This window comes from Musca domestica, unplaced genomic scaffold (genome assembly GCF_030504385.1).
Source record: "Musca domestica strain aabys unplaced genomic scaffold, Musca_domestica.polishedcontigs.V.1.1 8, whole genome shotgun sequence".
Lineage (NCBI taxonomy): Eukaryota > Metazoa > Arthropoda > Insecta > Diptera > Muscidae > Musca > Musca domestica.
This window is the reverse complement of record NW_026712409.1, coordinates 52954-75802: the sequence shown is the minus strand read 5'-3', so window position 1 is coordinate 75802 and position 22849 is coordinate 52954. Positions and strand designations below refer to the sequence as shown.

General features: G+C 40.3%; 1 protein-coding gene across 1 annotated transcript in view; it reads left to right on the top strand.

Annotated features, from left to right (window-relative positions):
- The window catches only part of LOC131806642 (uncharacterized), a 34120-nt gene extending 13106 nt beyond the window's left edge, over window positions 1–21014 (top strand). Inside the window, 5 exon segments of the mRNA XM_059131142.1 lie at window positions 3363–3575; window positions 5249–5382; window positions 5524–5619; window positions 12314–12508; window positions 12590–21014. Coding sequence (XP_058987125.1) covers window positions 3363–3575; window positions 5249–5382; window positions 5524–5619; window positions 12314–12508; window positions 12590–15142 — 3191 coding nt within the window. The 3' untranslated portion in view covers window positions 15143–21014.
- Window positions 21015–22849: the final 1835 nt, after the last annotated feature.

Here is a 22849-nt window from a genome sequence, read left to right as displayed (position 1 = left end):
TTTTCCTCTCAACTAACAAAACTAATAACATTCTTGGACATGGCTTTGCTTTCTAAAACCGCCACAGCTAACCTTTCTGCGGTCGGATAAGACCGACGACTTTTGTTTCAGATCTAATGACTGTGTTTCAAATCTCTCCATCATAGTTACAGACGACAGTCCTGCCACCCTAGAGCGGCCATATGGCGAGCCATTAATGCTGAAGAAGAAAATACTGGTCGATCGATCTAGCCGTCAGCGAAGTTCGGAAAGCTCATCAATGCCTGGCTCCACCACCAACGGGGCGGCCAAGTCAGCGAGAAAAGTTCGATTAAAGACCTAGAAAGCAGACGCCGGTTAACCCCCACAAACAAAGCACCCTACGAATGTCACAGACCAGGTCCCCAGCAAAATAAAAATGAAACCTCCTCCCACCAAACCTCCCGTGTTAAGCCTCACTAGTATTCTCAAAAAAAAACATACATATATACATATATGTACTTTAGAAGCAAGCAATCACTACTCCCCCGTTTACTTTCCTACTCTCGAAGGAGGCCGTACTGACTACGAAGCTGTTTTCAAATTGTTTTGTTTTGCTTTACTTTTATTTATCTTTAAAGATAGCCTAGTTTTACTTTACTCTATGTTTGATATTCTTTATAATTGTTGTAGAGAGATTGAAAATAAATAAAAAAAACTGTAAAAAGGGCTTCAAACTTGTATTTCAGCCAAATGCGTTTGTTCGACTTCGCCCGCCTGTTGTTGCAACTCCCTGGTCACCCAGCCACTGGTCAAGTGTCTCCATTTGTTCCATTCATAAATATATTATAGCACTCAGGTTGTTAGACCACAAACCATTCTTTGGGGAGCCTTGATCAGAGTAAAATGGTAGGGTCTGTTGCAATCATGAAAGAGGTTGCCGTGTTTAAGAGAGATCTTAATCGTTTACATTATTCACAGTGTGTAATGGAATCGCCTGACAGTTGCCATTCTGCAAATCTCACAGGTCTCTCATTTGAATGACCTCTAAGTTGACATATAAGGTTTTCGGTATGTATACAAAGCAAAAGACGGATCTCACAATTGGAAGGGAATATAGGGAATATATCCTGCACGACAAACCATCCATAGTTGATCTATCGTTTATTTCTATACCCTTCAGAAAACCTGTTAAATGGCATATTTAAATCTTAACAGTGTACTAACCGGAACTCATTTCGGGACACGTAGGTGAAATCAATAATGGGTTTTTATAACCTCTGTCTTCAAAGTGCAACCTATTTTATTTGTGTGTATTAACATCCTGTTTCTGTAAAAACAAACTTTCACTCAAGCCGTTCATATTCCACAAGGTCTATTTATATGGTCGTCCCGGAGTCGAATTCAGATATTGATCCTCTCTTTCTGTCACAAGCTATTTCGGAAGGAATGCATTAAAGAAAGGAGAATACGCAATTTGCTTTACCAAATTTTAATTTAAAACGTTTGACACCCGTATTTCCGCAATAACACAAATTGTTTAAATAAATATTTGTAAAAAAGGTCAGTTTTGGCAGCAAGAGAAGAGAGAGCAGCTGACCGTACCATCTCACCTTCCGTATCCATTATTGATTTGATTTTTTTTTTTTTTGAGTTTTCAGCTCAAAACTTCAAGAAACCATTTGAAGGATTTGGCTCTGTAAGACGCGCCAATAAAAATTTGATGTCCTAAAATAATTCGTATGTACATTTCAAATGCATACAATGTTGGCATGGCTCTGTAATAAAAATTCAAATTGTTTTAAAACGATAGGTATTTTGCCAAAAATATAAGGGTTCCCCGTGGCTGTCACTGGCAAAAAAAAAAAAATGCGAACTAAATGAAAAAATATTGTTACAAAACAGGCTCCAAGTGCAAGCGCCAGGCAACGAATAGGAATTATCAACCTTTGGTTTGGGTTTGGATAACTGGGTTTGGATAACTGGTGGCAACAGGCCATTATGCCCTTGTTTATGCCACAGACCCGTAACTTTTTTGATGTTCTTCATAGAATCACTTTCTGAGTCCACTTATAAATAATATTCAGTCTATAGCAATGATATATGAAAAAATGTCTCCATATGTTCGTTGCATCCGGTTTCGAATTCAAACCGCTCTTAAGCCGTAATGTCCTTCCAATAACGATCATAGTCGGTATGATATGCTTTGCACAAATTTGTAGATTTGTTTCGAGTAGTTTTGATCGCGACAATTGTTCTTTCCCTTATATTAATATAAACAATAGAGATCTATTGGTATTTTGCAAACCTGGGTTCTGCCTTCACCATATGGAAGGCACATAATAAGAGCACTTGCATTTTGTTTATTTTATTGCTGGAAGAATCCATCAAAAAGTGATTGTAATAAGTTTTCTAATAACAACAATCATGTAAAAACCATTCTTAAATATCGATGTTCGTTAAAGACTACTGAAGAACCGAAGTCTAGTAGTTCCACTTTCAATTTTGCTAAGCGATACTTGTCTAACTTTAAGCTATGCCTTAAATGTGTCATTTGCACATAACTATTTCAATTCAATGTCCTTGATCGATTTTGTCGATCATCATTAACAAATGCATTGTGAAAACAAAAAATGATCATGAATCTGAACATTATTCTCTTTATTTGATTAATTCATTGTTCACATTACATGTTTGTATTTTGTGTGTAGCTATCTATGTACGTGTACGTGTAACTTAATAAGCATGATGAAGAACACCCCCCCCCTCTCACTGCACAGAGTCCTTGAATATAGCAACAATACTCATACGCACACACCCACACACACACAAACAAACAAATGCACTGAAAACAGCAACAACACACGCACGACAGATACACAGTGTAATGTCAACATTCGTTAACTAAATAACAAATTTGAAATGGCTGCTTCTACGATCGCCGCATCTGTTGTTGTTGTTTTCAACTAACCATATCCCTACGTAGCTGTCTATGTCCTTGTTGTTCATCATTTGTTTTTGTTTTTTTTTTTGGTTTGAGTTCCTTGAATGCTAAATGAGATGAGATATATTGAATGCACATATATGATTTTTACACAGACCGTCTTCCTTGTAGATATGTTTGTATGTCCAATTTGAATACTGCCTCGATATTAACATTTAACATTTGGCGTTTCTTTTTCATTGGCGTTGTTAATTTTGGTATTAAAACTAAATCGACAAAACAAAAACAAAAAAAAAACTTGAAATGGCGATCATCCCTCAATACATGCAAATAAAACCACAACAATCATCATCACCATTAACAACACTGACCCAAACCAAAATCACACGTAACTATCGGGCATTCGGTGGATACTGACGTGGCATTGTACATTTCTGTGAAATTGGGTGTCCCACAAAAGCTCCCCATTCGCCAAGAAGACAAAAGTTGAACTTACGCATGAAATCACTGAGCTTGGACTCGCCCGAATCATCGGAATTACATGGACAAATTAGACGTAGACAACCACCGGTACCCGGTCCAGCGACGGGAGCCGCCAGCAGCTACTATCATGGAGGTTCCGGTGGTCACTTAGAGCACAGTACACCGCCATCAAACAATAGTCGTTTGCATTGTAAGTAGTTCTCGTTTCTAGCCAAATACTATAACCTATGCCTGTCTATATTTTGACACCACCAACTTCCACAATCACCTATCTACCACCTACCTACCACCTATCTAACCACCATCTACGGACGTCCTACCGCAGAGCTGTTGCAATATTCCCATCCCCAAGCAAGCACCGCGAACAACCCCTATACAGCCTCAATGAAAGCTGACGGTATCTGGTGACTATGTGGGCACGCAAGGTGGGACAGTCTGTCGCATCTCTCGGCTGTCCTTCCTATTTGCCCCGAAGACAAGGAACATCAGTGGCACACACACATATACACACACACACACCCTACCCCGACTAAGCACACTTCATCTGCCATTCCGACATTCCTGTATAAAATTCCATTCCTGTATATAAAACAACGGCGTAGACGAAATGTGACGTTGGAATGTTGGGCATCCTTGCTAAATAACAGTAACCATAGTCCTAGTAGTGTTGTTGTTGTTGTTTGTGCACCAGGTGTGCTTCATAACCATGGCCATAGTGGCATATTTTGTATTTTTGGCTACCTATAGATGTACATATACATGAATACATACTTACAATCACGAAAGACCATGCTTAATTTATAACAGCTATTTTTGTTGTTGCTGCTGTTGTTGTTACCATGTCATAATATTTTAATTTGTTACAACTACAGTGCTCAATCATCGTAGACGTCAGTTTAATAATTGATTGGCCAAAACCCCACGAAAAACGACAACGACAGAGGAGACTAAACTGGGATACCTAACACTACTGGGTTCACCAAAAACACCAATAAATCGGACGACTAGTGTAAATGCTGACGTACATATTGCACAGAAATCGATACAGAGGGAGGGAATATGTCTGCCCACCTGTGCCCGAACTAATTGGACTCGCAAAATATCGCTGTGTCTAGAGTTGTGTCAATCTAGTTCACAGTTCGGTACCTGAACGTATGAGTGATTTCATTTATTTCACATCACTCATACGCAGAGTGGTCATACAAACATACCGAAGTCCATGGAAATGAATCGATCGAACCAGATTGGCACATCTCTAGATATGGGACTAGTTTTAGAGGTTCAAATGCCAGGACAGTCTCCTGATATAACATGGCCTGGGTGGCAGCGTTATGCGATGTCTTCGAGGCACAATTCGTTGCCGAACCCGACCAGCGGCATTGGTTTTCAGGTGGATTTGTAAAACTTTTTGAACCTCAATGCCATTGCTGACCTCCAGATGAGTAGATGAATTAAGTATCAGACACTTAACGACGTCGCTATAAGACTGACGCATTTTGCTTTTAAGACCAATAGTTAAACGAGGACAAAGATATTTCACTGGTCGTATCGTAAATTCGACACACCCTTTTTTCTTATTTCTGCTCATTGAGTTGTTCCAACCGCCATAGAACCAACAGCTATATGGAAAGCATGCTTTATTTTTCCTATGTAAGAATACGTTAAAGTTTATTTTGTTATTTCAGTCTTCCTTCCAAGTAACTGCCAACAATTCTTAGCACTACCCGCACTGAGGTTTCTGTTTATCCTTCAGCGAGCACATACATCCTCCCACTCAATTTGTTTGCCCTTTCGATATCTTAATTGGAATCCACCCCCTTATGCAAATGCTTTTCCTAACATTATTACTGTCCACATTTATAGCTCCCTCGAGTCCTTCGCACCAGGGACGTAAGATGTTGTATGCCAGCCGTGGAATGCGTGGAGGCAGTGTCGATCTACCCGACGAAATGGAAAAGTCGCAATCGTCGGCCAGCACTTCGCCATGCCCCTCTCCCGTAAGACATGTTCAGGTATTCCCCATTTAAAATGCCCTCCAAAATTTCAAGCGCCAACAATCGGTCTCTGAACACCGAATTGTCCCGCACACAACGTAACCCCAACAGCTTCATCAGTTTTCTCTTTTTCTATTTTACCAGAAATCGCACCGGCTGCTGCCCACCAACTTGTATGTGATCTTGTATAACTTTAAGGCTCGTCATGCCGACGAACTGGACTTAAAGGCTGGCTATAAGGTACGTATAAAGTGCATTTCTGTCCAGTAATTCAGCGCCCCGAAATAAACCAAACCATCCCACAACACACAGTGTAAACACTTAGTGTTAACCTTTAGTTTATCATTTTGCGAAATTGTAATGATGAGTCGACACCGGATTTCTGCATATTTGCATACTTTGAAATACTTGAAAAATGAGAAATTCGATTGGACTAAAGTTTGTTTAATTGAAATTAGAACCAAAGGAAAAAGACATATTCAATTCAATTTGCATAAATACACAACAAATGGTGGCACCTTAAAGCCAGTCGAGGCCTTATCTCGCTTAAAAAAAAAAAAAAAAAACAATAGCACTAAAGAACATTGAAATATAAAATTTGTAAAATATTTCTTGAACCATTTCATCTTCGTCGATGAATTCCACACAAAACATTTTTACGCTACAATAATGTCGGGATTCACCTCCAATGCGACCTTTTTTGGAATTAGTGTGAATTTGAATTGGTGTGTTGCCAGCACTATGTGTTGGGGGTATTATTAGTTTAATAAGGGCCAAAAATTATGTAACACCTCGAAATATTGGTTCCCCACATAGGAAAGTATAAATGGATCTTCCTATCTCGCCGAACTGAGTCGATCTAGCTATGTATGTTCGTCCGTCCGTCTGTCCATGTAAATTTTTAATCACTCTATAGGTCGCAATTATGGCCCGATCTTCACGAAATTGCATTTGGAGAAGATCGCATAATATTTAGGGTTTGAAATGGACCAAAAACTGAGAAATTTCCTGATTTGCTGAAGTTAGCATGGGGCAAGAGCTTAGGGCTGGACAAATGTCTCCCAATTTTGATGGTCATCGGGTAATATTTAGTGGGTGAAGTAGACCATAACATTTGTTTTAAATAAAAGTCAAATTTTACATTAAACCGCTATTATTTGTAATCGCGGCGAAATCACAAATAGACGAAAAGGTCAATTCTGACCATTATGTAGATGCCGATAGTAAGCATATCGGATATATATAGCGAGATATATACAATGTGTGTATACAAAGGAAGGTGATGTTTGCTAGAATGCTGAATGGCTAAACCGATTTTGACAAATTTTGTCAATTCAGAATGCCATCTTGGCATAAAAGAATAAAATCGAAAAAAAACATCGCATAAAAAGATGCCAATAATTATGTAAATTTGGATTTTGTGAATTTGTTATTATTTTATTTAATTTGACTTGAAGTCTACATTTTGTAATATTTTTACCCTACACCACATAGTGGTAAGGGTATTATGTCTTTGTGCATTTGTTTGTAACATGGAGAAGGAAACGAGATAGACCCATAGTTACTTTTGAGAACCTTCATAGAATCACTTTCTGAGTCGATTTATGCATGTCAGTCCGTCTGTCCGTCCGTCCGTCCGTCCGTCCATCTGTCCATGTATTCTTGTGAACAAAATGCAGGTCGCATTTCTTATCCGATTGAGATGAAATTTTCTAAACAATATTTTTTTGGCCCAAGGACGAACCCTATTGAAATTGGTGAGAATCGGATCAAATTTAGATATAGCTCCCATATATATCTTCATCCGATTTCGGGTTAAATGTGCACCAAATGTCCACTATCAGTCCAAATTACCTGAATTTTGGCACACCCAACCGAGTTCGGTCTAGAAGCAAGTATATCAAATTTGGAGAAAATCGGTTCAGATATAGCTATAGCACCCATATATATCTTTTATCCGATTTGATCTTTAAGTCCCTCACATTCCTACTATGCACTCCACAACCGTGATATTTGGTACCAGGTATTAGATGGAGCACAGAAATAGCTGTTTTAAATTTTATCGAAATCGGTTCAGATTTGGATATAGCTCCCATATATATCTTCATCCGATTTCGGGTTAATTGACCACCAAATGGCCAATATCAGCCCAAATGGCCCGAATTTTGGCACATGTGACCGAGATTAGCCTTAAAGCTAATACAACAAATTTGGAGAAAATCGGTTCAGAAACAGCTATAGCTCCCATATATATCTTCATCCGATTTCGCGTTAAATGTGCACCAAATGTCCACTATCATGTCCACTATCAGTCCAAATTACCTGCATTTTGGCACACCCAACCGAGTTCGGCCTAGAAGCAAGTGTATCAAATTTGGAGAAAATCGGTTCAGATATAGCTATAGCTCCCATATATATCTTTCATCCGATTTGGTGTTTAAGCCTCTCACATTCGTAATATGCACTCCACAAGAATGATATTTGGTACCAGATATAAGATACAGCCCAGAAATAGCTGTTTTTAATTTTATCGAAATCGGTTCAGATTTGGATATAGCTCCCATATATATCTTCATCCGATTTCGGGTTAATTGACCACCAAATGGCCAATATCAGCCCAAATGGCCCGAATTTTGGCACATGTGACCGAGATTAGCCTTAAAGCTAATACAACAAATTTGGAGAAAATCGGTTCAGAAACAGCTATAGCTCCCATATATATCTTCATCCGATTTCGCGTTAAATGTGCACCAAATGTCCACTATCAGTCCAAATTACCTGCATTTTGGCACACCCAACCGAGTTCGGCCTAGAAGCAAGTGTATCAAATTTGGAGAAAATCGGTTCAGATATAGCTATAGCTCCCATATATATCTTTCATCCGATTTGGTGTTTAAGCCTCTCACATTCGTAATATGCACTCCACAAGAATGATATTTGGTACCAGATATAAAATACAGCCCAGAGATAGCTGTTTGTAATTTTATCGAAATCGGTTCAGATTTGGATATAGCTCCCATATATATCTTCATCCGATTTCGGGTTAATTGTGCACCAAATGGCCGATATAAGTCCAAATGGACTGGATTTTAGTACATCGGACCAAATTCAGCCTAGAAGCAAGTATATCAAATTTAGTGAAAATCGGTTCAGATATAGATATAGCAACCATATATATGTTTCATCCGATTTAGAGTTTTAGTCCCATACATTCGTAATATTCACTCCACAACCGTGATATTTGGTACCAGGTATTAGATGGAGCACAGGAATAGCTGTTTTAAATTTTATCGAAATCGGTTCAGATTTGGATATAGCTCTCATATATATCTTCATCCGATTTCGGGTTAAATGTGCACTAAATGGTCAATATCAGCCCAAATCACCAGTCTAGAAGCTAATACGTAAAATTTGGAGAAACCCGGTTCAGAGATAGCTATAGTTCGTAAAATGCACGATAGAATTAGATAGATTTTGATTTTGTACCAAATATCTCATAGAGCTCTGAAATGCCCTGTATAAACCTTTTTACGAGAGCTCTACTAAATATGCATAGTGGTGTAGGGTATCATATAGTCGGCCCCGCCCGACTTTTGAGCTTTCCTTACTGGTTTTTACCTTACAACATGCGTTATATACAGATTGCAATTATCGTCCGATCCTCATGAAAAGTTGCACAAGGATATGGTTAGGGTCAGAAGGGCTAGGCCTATTGTTTCCAAAGATGTCCGCAATATATGTAGGGGTTGAAATAGACCAACAACTAAAAATGGACCTGCAGCCGTTATAAAGGTCACAGATAGAAACCAAAAGACGTGAAATTTCGTATGAAGTTAGAGTTTAGGACAGCGGGTTGAATGGGCTACTACTTTGTGTGAAAAAAAGCAATATTTTCATTCTACCGAAACTCTGAAAATAACTTACAGACTTCTGGCTTAGCGAAGGATAGCGAAGAATTCTAGCATTTTGGATGACCATCGGATTATATTTAGCTGTGAAATGGATAACAACAACTAACAAAGAAGTGCGTAAATATTGGGCAAATGTACCTGGTCAAATGTACCTGGTAATATCTGGGCAGTGCTTCGTGATATAATTTCAAAAGCGAAATGTTCCAAAATGGATTTGAATTGAAGTGTTGTAGGGTATCACATAGTCGGCTCCGCAAGACAGTAGCCTTGGCTTATTTGTTTTTTATACCCTCCACCATACTATGGAGGGTATATTAACATTGTCATTCCGTTTGTAACTCCTCGAAATACTCATGTCAGACCCAACAAAGTATATATATTCTTGATCAGCGTAAAATTCTAGGTCGATTTAGCGATGTCTGTCTGTCTGTGTGTTGTAATCACGCTATCTTTCGAACGAATAGAGACAGAAGGCTTAAATTTTGCACACATGTTTTTTTTCCAGTAGGCAGGTTAAGTATGTAAAACGTTTTCATATAGCCACCATGTAACGGTACCTCCCTATATTCGGTATTTTGATGATTTTAGCGATATTATTAACCGGAATTGTTTCAAATTTGGTATTTGTAGTTCGTAATGGATACTACAGCCTATGACAGAAAATTTTCTATGCTGGTCCAGGTAGGAGGTATAGGCCGCATATATCAGTACCTCCCTACATTCGTTATTTTGACGATTTTAGGGACAATACCCACCGACATTGTTTGGCATGTCGTATTTGAAGTTCGTAATGGATGCTACAGCCTGTGACAGAAAATTGTCTATGCTGGTCCAGGTCTTCGCACAGCTCCGATATAACGGTACCTCCCTATATACGATATTTTAATGATTTTAGCTACTTTATTCACGGTTTATTTCAAGTTTCGAATTTGAATATGGTAATGGCTTATAACAAACAATGCCTCATTTTGACAGAATTTTTTAAGGATTTTATTTTTTGAAAATTCATTTCAAATGGTGGAGGGTATTTAAAGCTCGGCCCGGCCGAACTTACTGCGTTTTAACTTGTTTTTTTTTTTTTTTTTTTTTTTAGTTTTGCCTTGTTAAGGCGACGATGATATGTTTACGATGTGTGTGTTTATTTCTCTATCGAGCTGTATGATCTGAAATTTGCAGTGAAAAGGAAAGCCGGATAGACACTATGACACACTCACCACTATGCGACGCGATTCGCCATTGGTTAAGCGGCATACTCGTATTTGGTGTGGATGACGGCTTACAAGGGCCGTTCTCTGGAAAGTTGTATTTATTTCGAAGTCCACGTTGTGATATAGCCCCCATATAACTAAACCGCCATACTAAGGGTGTTTTGGGTGTTTTTGTTTATTTTTTTTTTTTTTTCAAATACAAGTTTCCAGATGCATATGTTTGCACGAGATTACGAGGATACATTGGAAAATGTAGACGTTCGCACGATTTTAACTATATCTCCGTTATGTGACTTTATACGTGAAGCCAATCTGATTGAAATGCCAGATGGACATAAACAAAATTATGACTCCCTCTACAACTTGAGTGTCACCCGTCCCCACAAATCATTATGGATTTAAATATTTTAAATACCTTTCTTGGAAATACCACTGACGTATACGTGGATGTGGGGTAACACAGAACAGATTTGCTCATTCTCTATCCTTTCTACGTCGATTTTATTAATTCCGCATTTTTGCATACTATGCATATATTTCTGAAACTTAGAAGGTTAAATCAACACAGACGATAAAACATCCAAGCAGACCTTCCCACCCCATCGCCTAATGCACTTCAGTTTGTTCCTATTGAAAAGGCGATAGATGATCAATCCACAATTACAGTTCCACTGACTCATCACGATTTAGCAAGTCAAAAATATATATAAACAAGTAAAGAAACAGCTTAGTTCGACCGGGTCGAACTTTTAATACCCTCCACCATTTGGAAGGAACCTGCAAAATGTTATGAAAAGTTTGTCGAAAAATACCGTTTGAATGATACCCGTTACGATGACGAGGACCTGCATACGCAATTTTTTGTCATAGGCTGTAGTTGAATAATGTCGCTAATATCATCAAAATACCGGCACCGTTATTTTTGGGGTTTACGAAGACGTGGACCTGCGTGTACATTTTTCCATCATAGGTTGAAGCACTCATTACGAACTTCAAATACGAAGTTTAAACAATTCCGGAGAATAATGTCTCTAATACGATGAAAATACCGAATATTGGGAGATACCCTTATATAGGGGCTATACGAAGGCGTGGACCAATGCGAATTTTTAAAAATGTCCGGTCTATAATGTATACGGAATATTTAAATGTACCGGGGGGCTATATGAAAATGTGAACCGAAGTTTATGTACCCTCCATAGTATGGTGGAGGGTATAACAACAGTTTTATTCAATGACAAATAAATGTTTCATTTTATGTGTGCGGTCCCGGTGTATTTGTTGTTTTTACGTGGTAGGTCTGTATGTCCGTCCGTTTGGCAGTTGAAATCATGAAAGGGTTCACATTGCAGGCTGATTGGTATTAAAAATTGACTATATTGGTCTATAGGTATAGCCCAAATGGTACCTCCGGATTTTCGATATTTCGAAGATTTGTGCCACAATTTCTAACCAAATCAACTGCAACTTTTCATTTAGGGTTCTTGGCAGGTCTATTCTCTCCCTGCAAAACATATTCGCTACAGTTCGACCAATTGGTATAGCCCTATAGAGGGTTACATCCCGATTTTCATTATTTTTTCCAACCAAATTAAATGATGATATGGCTTTCGCTATTTGGGCTATTTTTTGTTTTAATTAAAACCGGAACGGATAAGTTAACATAGTCGACTCTTCTCATTCTTTCATTTTACTTAGATAAGTGTAGTAGTGGAGGGTATACATTAAAACCCCTTTTACTTGTTTACCTGTAAGCAGCTTGTCATTCTATTTCTGACAGTTAATTCCCATCGATGTGGTGTAATATAATTTCAGGTTACTGTTATCGACACCTCTGACCCCGACTGGTGGAAGGGCAAGGTGTTGGGACGTGTTGGATACTTCCCATCCAAGTACTGTGTGCGTTTGAATGCAAACGAAAAGCCACTGCAAGTCACCCACAACTTGCAAGTTTCGGATGGAGAACGAGGAGAAAATATGACACTCCTGCGGGATCAAATTGTAATACAGGTACGTTTAGATCTCCCGTCCCGGAAAATACAATTATCTGAATAGCCGTTTTGACAATTTTACCCACTGTTTTTTCTCCAGGCGGGCGATGAAGTGAACGGAATGGTCATGGTACGCTCTGCTGACAATCGCCAGGGCTATTGCCCAATAAAATATCTACAAGAAGTGTGACAGCCCGAAGATCCGACTGGCGACCGCGACAAACAACCCCAAAAGTCGTCATTGTCATCCAAGGCGGGGGACAAGGGCAGTCGTCGGATACGCATCGTTGTCACAGACAGCAATGGTGGTACTCAGACCACCTATAGGAGCATAAGGGACAAGGACAAGGGAGAAGTCAAAAACACAAATGTCGACTACAATGGTGACTACGATATGACCAAGACGCTAACGTTTTGCTTGGATGGCAGCGGGCGCAGCAAAAACGACAAAAATTGGGAGAATTGGGAGCGAATTCGGGAGCAGAAATTGGAGCGCATGAAGAGTATTTGCTTTGAGAGCTATCGCCAGTCGAAAAGAGATAAAATGCTTCTGACCAAACCGAAACCGCGGCAACTTGACCCAAACTGGTACACGGACAACATTTATTCTAATCGCTCCGAAGATTTGGACGACGGGTACATTCCGGAATGTCTGAAATATGGGAGAATGGGAAAGCTAAGGAACATACGTGAAAACGATGAGTTATTTATGGAGAACGAACTGGTCGGGACTGTGTTTGAGAGTGGCGTAGGCGCCGGTAGTGGTGGCATGAAGGAACGGAGGGGTGAGGGAGAAGGTTCGGCCGCCTATGGCCTGCAGCGTTCGATCAGCTGTAAGGAATTCAATTACTCGAAATCCCAAAGCTGCTCCTTTCCCGACCGCAGCTATGACGAAGGAGTCGGTGCTTCACCGCCGCCCCCCGTACCCTCAATTCCGCATGCCCCCATGACGTCGATACTGAAGAACAAGTCGAACGTACCCAAGTCTTATTCGTTTAGTGCTTCGTCGAAAACCACGCCCTTCGACGTTATGGACTACGAGGTGCCACCGGCCGTGGGAAAGTCCAGGCGGGAGCGTCACGAGGCTTTCCGCAAATCTATGGGTTACCATTGCAGTAATAGCTTGGATGAGGCCGCTCTATCTTCAGCCCAAGATTTGCATGTGTGCTGTGCCCGGGAACACTGCACGAATGCCAAGTGCTTGCTCGATGACATCTATTCGGAAAGCTATGCCACTGCTCCGCGTAGACCCTGGCGAAGGATAGCTCCTTCGTCATCGTCGATGTCTGGCTTGTATGGTGCTGGTGTCAGTAGTGGTAGCAACAGAAACCTGCATGATATTGACTGGTGGGAAGATCGAAGTAATCATCGTGTGGCAACGGCTTCTCGCTACTCGCTGCTATCGGGCGCTGGATCACATCGTGAGCAGCCTTTGCCGCCGCCACCTACGGTGATTTGTTGTTGTGCCGCCGATGACTATTGCTGCCACCACCAACAGCAGTACCTTATAGCCAGATCTTTGCAGCAGCAGCAGCTGCCGCCTCCGGTTCCACGGTCTCGATATCACTGCCCCAGCCACCATCCTGCGGCTGAAGAGGAGGAGCACATGCATTGCCGTGCCATGGCTTTTGACACAGATTTAGACCACTTTATACGGGATGAAAGGGACCGTCTATTGATGCAAGACAAGTTTTTGGATGAGGACGAGCGCTATTTGTCATCAGGTGCGCCTCGGCGTAACTATGGCTCGTCCTCCTGCGCCTATAGACGTCCGGCGAGAACCAAGTCTCTGCTAGAAGTACAACCACCCAGTCGCTACGACGAGGATTCCTGCTCGGACACCACAGAAATGGACCTGCAAGACTTCAATATAGACTTGGAAAAATATTGGGAAGAGCTGGAGAAGCCGCCCAGCCCGATAGATTTGGATATGCAACGCCGCAACATGCATAGCAATCTTAAAGTAAAAAATGTCAGCGTTGGATGTTACAACAATGGACAACCCATAGATTTACACGATCGCGAACAAGAACGCATGCTGATTAAGAAGTCCCTCCTGGAGGGAATGCCTTCACCCCCCCAAGTTGAGCATCCCTCAGCATCTGCTTCACTGCCCACGGACGCAAACAGTGCCTCGAACACATTTCATTTTTTTGAGCAACCCGGCTCCCCCCTCCACCGCCCATTTACTTATGGCCACAAAGTGTACCCCGCTGCTGAAACGCTGCCAACCTATCAATACAACAATTTCTATCCTGAAGAAGTCCAAACCCAACAGCCCACCTCCTCTGGCCAGCACGCCTCAGCAAGTGGCCACTCGGCCCTCAATCTGATCAACAACATATTCTCCATTTACAAGCCAAACAAATACGCCGCTCAAAATTCCCACTTCAACGAGACCAAGCCCGAGCCTTGCAAAAAAATGAACGTCCCCAGCACAAGGCGACCGCTTGGCGCACCCCACTCCCAGTACATGCACTCCATGAAACGACCACTGATCGTCAGCACCGAGCAGCCCCACTTCAAGATCATACCCGAAAAGACCGGCCTCAAGATATCTCCATTTTACAACTACGACGAGGACTTCGAGGACAAGCCGCAGTCGCGACTGAAACTTACGAGCACCGCTCGTCCGCTAATGCTTCCGCACTGATGGTGCTGGACATTTCCGTGGTATGGGGGTTGCTAGTGCCGACCGCAGCGGCTGCTACACCAGCGCAACATTGCTCAGCGACTCCGTGGTCAAGAACGTTTCTACTCAACATTCATTAGATCGCGGCATTGGCCTATCAAATCAATCAACTCAATTCCCCTCTCTCGTCTGTGGCTACGCCTATTTACCGCAAATATATCCTCCTACCGTCTCTGCCACTAAGCTGCTACATCAGTGTCAAACGCAGTGAAAACATCTTCTCCCGCCTACCCCATCCAAGGACAGTGCAGGAGTTTTCCGAACCGCCAAAACTTCATCGCAGTGTATTCGAAAGGCATCCGCGCGCTCTAGAGAAGAACTGAGGAAGGGACGTAGAACTTCCACATTTACACCAACATACCATTGGAAATGCCAACCTATCTTAACGCCCATCAACATTTCACACTGCTTTCAATACGATTGGAAGCTGACAACGAGTGTCGAACCGAAACACAATGAGATGCCTTCCATTTGACATTCTTCCAAAGTCCAACCGACCAACATACGACTGATAGCCTGCAGGCCGAGCAGAGCAGGCACAGCAGCGCTGTACGCTGCTCAGTACCAACGATAACCTCTAAAGATATCGATGCTACCAATGAAGCCCGCCCCGAGACTGACCCGCACACTACTTCACGAAGGAATGCCTATAAGTCCCAGGTGGATCCCTCGAATGCTACGATCCCCCATCTGTTAGGCATACGGCCGCATTAAGTGGCAAAAGGCTCAAGCGTCTAGCCCAAGCAACAGAAATCGAAAACAACAACGGCCAACATGACGTCACAAAAACAATCAACCAATAGTATTAATGTACCCTCCGCCCCCGGAGGCAGATATACCATTTACACTTATACGTAGAAATTAATGTAACTGCAAATGTTGTTTATACCCATGTATGCATGTATGTATGTATGTATGTTTGTATGTACAACGCAGCACACCAAAACGAAAAGCAACCCGAAGCAAAGGACACACCCACTTTTTATCTGCTACTTAGTAAACGTAGGGCGAATAAGACAAGTAATTAAACTTTATACATTAAAACAACAACAGCAACAAGTTAAAAAAACACTTCGATTTTATTCCCAGTCAAACCAATCTCCTGTTAACGATGCAACAACATTTTTATCCAAACCTAAACGGAAAACTTTTTTCGACGAATTTTTTCATACACTTTTTCTATTTTTATACCATAATGACAATTTAACTGAGACGAGAGAAAAACCACAACTAAACAAAGGAAAGTTTAACAAACAAAAAGAAAACACTATAAAGAAAACCAAACCACATGCACACACTCACACACGCACACACCCCGAAAGATATGACGAAGACACGCTACCTTTTATTCTCATCGCTTCACATCGCTTCCCCACAGTCCACTGATGAAGGCAATGCGATGGCCATTTGGAGAAATGCTTCTGCGCGGAACCATCTTGATGCGTGTGTCTGTGCAGGCGTTCCGAGTAAGCCAGAGGATCGAAAATCCGCTCGAAACCGATATTCCAGTAGGCCTCGTGACTTTTGTCTAAATTGTCTACAACAGCAGAGCAAAATATTTTTGAAATGCTCCGAACTAAATGTAACCCCATAATATATGGGTTGCATTAAGTTCAAACCTAGGTCGAGTTCAAAGATTGGCTACATCGGCCCTTCAGATTTGGGCCTCGGAATTTTTGTATTTTGAAAGTTTTGATCAACGTTTGATTTGATTGATTTGTGTTGCTTCGTAGTTCGTTTGAACAATGTAATGAAAATAAAACGTTGGACTATTTTGATCTAAAGTCAGACAAACACACATATCTATGGAATCGCACTACTTAGAGCCTCTGTATGCTTATTTCTAAATTATCGATGACCCTTGGAACGAAAATACATGTGAGCTGGCTTGAACGCACCGAGGGAAACATACCAGATGGTAACTCATACTCAACCAACTGTGCCATCGCACTCTGTTTCTGATCAGTGGGACTACGACGCGGACATGGTCGTGGCTGCGTGTTTTTAGTTCCATATCAACCACTTATTATAACGGTATGATAATGTCTTCAAAAGAACAAACAAATTAGCCTCACAACAATAACAACAACAACAACAGCATCACAGAAGTGGTGGCAAGAAGCACCACTGCTATTACATACATAAGTAGTTAGCCACAACAGCATTGGGCCCCAAGTCCGTTTGAAATAGGTTCTGGGGTACACACCATTTTTAATCGTAAACGAATTACATGTAAGCTAAAACAAAATTGAAAAACACGAGCAAAAGCATATCGGGCACAATTCCGAACAGAAAATGGGGGTTTTGAGTGTTTGACTTAAAGCCGCTTTGAAACACTGTGGAGGCATTAGGTCACACCGAAAGGCTTTTAATCGCCTCCGGTAAATTATAATTTTTCGGTTATTTCCCATTGCTGCCAAAGTACTGATGGCTGAAAGTGAGTGTGGCAATAAGACCCATTCCATTTAAAATGAAAATGAAATGTCTGGAGTATGTCTGAATAAGCAAGAAGAAAAAAAATTGGAGCGCCCATCATTACAAAATCTGCGCAAGAAAGGTATATCCTTAAGTGGCGTTAAAAATAGGACTGAATGTCCTTGGCTCCTTTTTTTACTGAATATGATAATTTCCTTAAAGGAAATTATATTGTATGGCTTGAAACACAGAACATTCCCTCCTACTTTAGTGTGGTTCGGACCATGTATCTCTGTGGCGATTCATACCAATTGAAATATGGGAATATTTTCTTTCGTTCCAAACCGAGAACAAAAATATCTGAAATGCGTCCATCTGGATTTGGTTCCAAAGACAGTGCTTCAAGTCGACAACGACAAAACACCCAGTGTCACACACTTCACTACGTGCTTGTAACATATAGCCAGCGCTTTGTATTACAAACTATAGAATACTTAGTAACTCCCAGTGAAAACTTATGTATGAAATACACGGGCCTTATTTTTCAAAACAAAAACTAAGTAAATATACATAACGATAACAAAAACCACATGAAGAATAAGTAACAAAAAACACAACCTAAAAATATAATGAAAAGAAACTAACGAGAACGAGAACGAGGAGTACTTATTTAGCACAGAACAGGGGAAAGAGGTACCCATCCCTCCTTGCCCATCTCCGTAGCTAGGAATATGGCAACTGTTAGCTTCTTCCACGCCAAACGCATGCGCGCGCATTCCTCCAGGAGTGCAAAAGAAGAAGTATGCAACACATAATAAACGAACTTTAAGCCCATTTGAATAACAATGCGAACAATGCTTTTAATAAATAATTTATTTTACAATGAAAAATAAAAAACAAACACTTAGAGATAATTAGCTTTTGTGAAGTCCTATTTCCCCTTCTAAATGCCTTTTTAGTAAATCCAAAAGAATAAAAATAATGAAGTAAACCAATGACATTTGCAAGCTGAACTTGAAAAACGATTTAGACTTTTTACGAATAAGATTAGAATTAGACGACACACACACTCACACCCATGCACACTTCCTTCCCCTCCACCCCGCATTTCCACATTATGTCCCGCCGTTGCAGACCGCAAGTCTTACAACACTGAGCTTCTCCTGAAGTTATATGATGAAATGAAAAATAGTATCTAGGCAAACACCGGATGCAGCTTATGCAAAAATATAAAGCAAACCACACACACACACACACACACACTGACGCATTCCTGCCTCTTCACCGCTTCCATCCCTTGTCATGCCAAGCAAATACGCACCGAATTAACTCTCACCTACATGCTGCACACACACACACACACGCGCGCTCTTAGAATAAAAAAATATACATATAGATTTAAAATAAAAATAGTTCATACAACACAATAAATATTTATTTATAAGATATAAGTGTAAATGTCGTTTTTTGTCTTTAAAAATCATGGAAAGGCAGGAAAAACGATCGATGTGAGAAACACCACCACTCAATTGAAAACGCCCAACTCTTATGAACAAAACCTTGGAACAGCATCGTTTCATAGATCATTCACACCGAGACCCCAAAACGCTCGAAGGAAACCGACATAGTGTTTTCATTTATCTTCCACAAAAATATATCCGCAGATAGGCATACACCCGAAAATGTCCATTTATCAGTCCCATCATAGCCGTCTACAGCAATACGCACAACCTGTGCATCGAATCTTCATGTGTACACCCACTAAGAGCAATAGAGTTACAGAATACTAACCTACCATGTGGTACTTGACGAAGGAACAGCTACGCCATTGCGAACTTGGGTCTGGGTGGTACCCTTTAAATCAGAGCTGAGCAAAGTCATATCAGATTGTTTCATTAAATTTTATTAATTTGTTCAACTATTTTTAACTCATATGCTGACCATAATAGTTGTTAAAGCTAATTTTTAAAAGATTTCAATGAATAACACATAGCCCTTGATGGCCTAATTGTTGAACAAAAACTTAGAGAAATTGGCCGAGTGCGCTAGAACACCTTCTTGCTCAAATATAAATTGTCTCCCTAGAGGAACTAAAAAAATTTAAACAATTCTACGTAGTATGGTCCCTATCCCCTAAGACATGTGACGTCTTACCCATATTACGCAAACATTTATAGGACCCACGGCTCGCATTCCGCATAAATCTATTCTTAATCAAATGTACACATAATAACGAAAATCGCGATTAAAAAGAATGGTGGTAGCGATGTTGTTCCCACGAAATAGTATTGATATCCAACAGCGGCCGTAAAAGTCGTGAAGGAAAACCTGCTACTGCTCGGCCCATATGTGTGGCAATATTTTCCGGAAACAAATGTCACAGCTGTTGGTGAATGTGACAAGTCGTTATTCCTTATTATGGTGTAGTTCAAACAACGCGTTTGCCTGTGACTCAGAGTATGATTTAGAGAATCCGACTACAGATCCCCAATCAATGGCAGCAGTCTGTTGCCCTTTCCTTCCCTTTTCTTTTCTGTTGCTGGTCTAAAAAGCTTTCGTATAGCTCTTAGTTTATATGTCCAGGGATCTACATATTGTTCTTTTTATTCTTTTTTTTATCATTTTTAACCCTTGTGACTACTTTGGGTCATTTTAAAACAAACGTATAAAACTCTGTGTCTATGTATTTGCTTTCAATGATTAAACATTTTTAACGAATGGGGAAACTAAAGTTTTTATTTACGACAGAGAGTGAAACATTGAATTCCAGTATTAAATGTATTCCCCTCACCTCGGTAAGGAACGTAATAATCAGGAAGTACGACATCGCCCAAATATACTTTATATAAATATAACTTTCAATCATCGCCAGATCACACAGAAATTAACCCATTCACTAATTTGACACACAGTGTCATCGAATATTACTATTCACACAGGCATGGAGAGGAAATGCCCAAACAAATATCCCAGAGCTGCCTGACACACTCAACAGGCTATGCAAACACACAACCAAAGTAGTTTAAGGACCGATACATAAAACGAACACATCTAAAATATAAATACAAATGTACAGAAAAGTTCTAGCGCCCATTCCAATTGCATGCAGAATTGAAAAACTCAAAACGAAAATCCTTTGCATGCGTACACATCCTGAGAGTCAATGTTGAACACTCTATGGAAACAAATCGATACGACAACAACAACAACATTCATTAACCGCTCAATCACCCCACACACACACACACACCACTACACAACAAGAAGAATCGTTGAACGTAATTCGCAAATGTGTATTGAATAACATATAATGAACATATATATGAACATCAACAACAACAAATGAATGTACTTGCAACCAAAAAAATAAAATTAAATGAATAAACAATGCCTATCAAACAAAGATCGATCACTCTAAGCTCTGTTCTTTTTGGGATAGACGTTAACCCTGCAAATAATGGCGAAAGTCCAGAAACGCGAGCAAAGAAAAACACGAGGATTGCTTGATCCCCATTGGGTGTTCATGTGTCCTCGTGTAACGGCCAAGGCCTTAAAATATTTATGGTAAGTAATAAGAAATAAAAAAACGAAGGAAAGATTCTTATCGCCATCAGTCCACTAGAACAATAAAACAAACTCAAATTGACCCTGGAGGGAAGCCATCAGGAATTTCATTTGATTGTTAAAAAAAATCAGAGAAACCTATATAAATACTTGTTGACCCCGACTGCGTTGATGGCCCCTAGTTTTAGTGTTTAATGTATATTTCGAGGAACACAATAATATATGGTTTAGACCCTAGACCTCCTTCGACCAAATCCGTTTCAGAACATTTGCAGCCGATCTAGGAGTCTGTCAGGGTGGCGGGTGCGTACGATAACTCTCGAAGGGAGATGCGATACTCGTAATATTATTATCAAAAATAGATCGAGTTCGGAGATGAGCAATATAGGTCTATGAGCAATATAGGTCCTTCTGGTACCTCTCAGATTATTTTCTTAATAGAACAAGAAAAAATCACCCAATTTTGTTCAAACTTTGCAAAACCTAATGTTCGTATCAGTGCTAGGACAACAAAGTGAACACATTTTGAATAACCATTACGCTCCTAAGAGGCGAAAGGAACATCCAATTATTTTCAAACTTGGCACATCTTAAAAATTTCTGACAACACAATGTCTAGTTTGGGAATGAGAGTCATCGATCCATACCTACTGGTACCTCCCTCACAAAGGTCAAACTTTTGAATAATCATATCTCTTTTGAAAGTCCCATTCTCTTCAAATTTTGCACATCTCCACAACAGGTCAACATTTTTTAAAGGCTATGACGCTCATAAAACGCGAAATGAACATCCGTTTTTTTTCAAACTAGGCACAAGCTACTAGTTACACTAACACAAGATCAAGTGAGGAGATAAGATATATCGGTCTGCTCCTTGTGGTACCATCCCACAAATGTTCAAAATGCTCCATACGTATAACTCTCATAACATGGAAACCAGGTGTCAAAATTTACAATAATTATAACATTTGTACACCATCTTCACACCAGAACTTTCATTAGTAAAAAAAATTGGGATGTGTGAATTTTAAAGAGAATCGGGTGCTTATTTCGCTCTTGGGAGAGGAGAGGGCCGATATCTACCATTTCCACAACATATCTTAAGTTTGTAGAAATATTGGAATGTGTGAAGTTTGGAATGAATCAGATGCGCATATTACCAGAAGAAGAGGTCCGATGTATCCCATCATCACACCACAACTTTTATTAACCAAAATGTTGGGATTATATATTTTGTGTTGGTAAAAATATTGAGATCTTATTTCACATTTTATAAGGGTTATAATTATTCAAAATATTGACACTTTGCGGGGGAGATACTTGATGGAGTGGGTCGATATTGTACATTTTCGCACCTAGCACTGATACGAACATTAATATTTTCAAAGTTTGCACAACATTGGATAGTCTTTTCCTGTCTTCTATGTTAATTGATTTACTGTAGAAATTTTGGGCACAAGCCAGTCGGACAGACCTACGGACGGACACCCCCCAATCGACTCTAAATGTCCTGAAACCGATTTGGTCAAAAGAGACCTAGGGTCGAAAACCGTAATTTCGGTAGGACACTTTTGGCTGTATCTAATGGCATATACCTTTTGTAGCCACATGGCTGGGGATTTTCCATTACCTTTAAATTTCGCACATCACAATATTTCAATCAACATAAGATCGGATGGTATTTAGCGG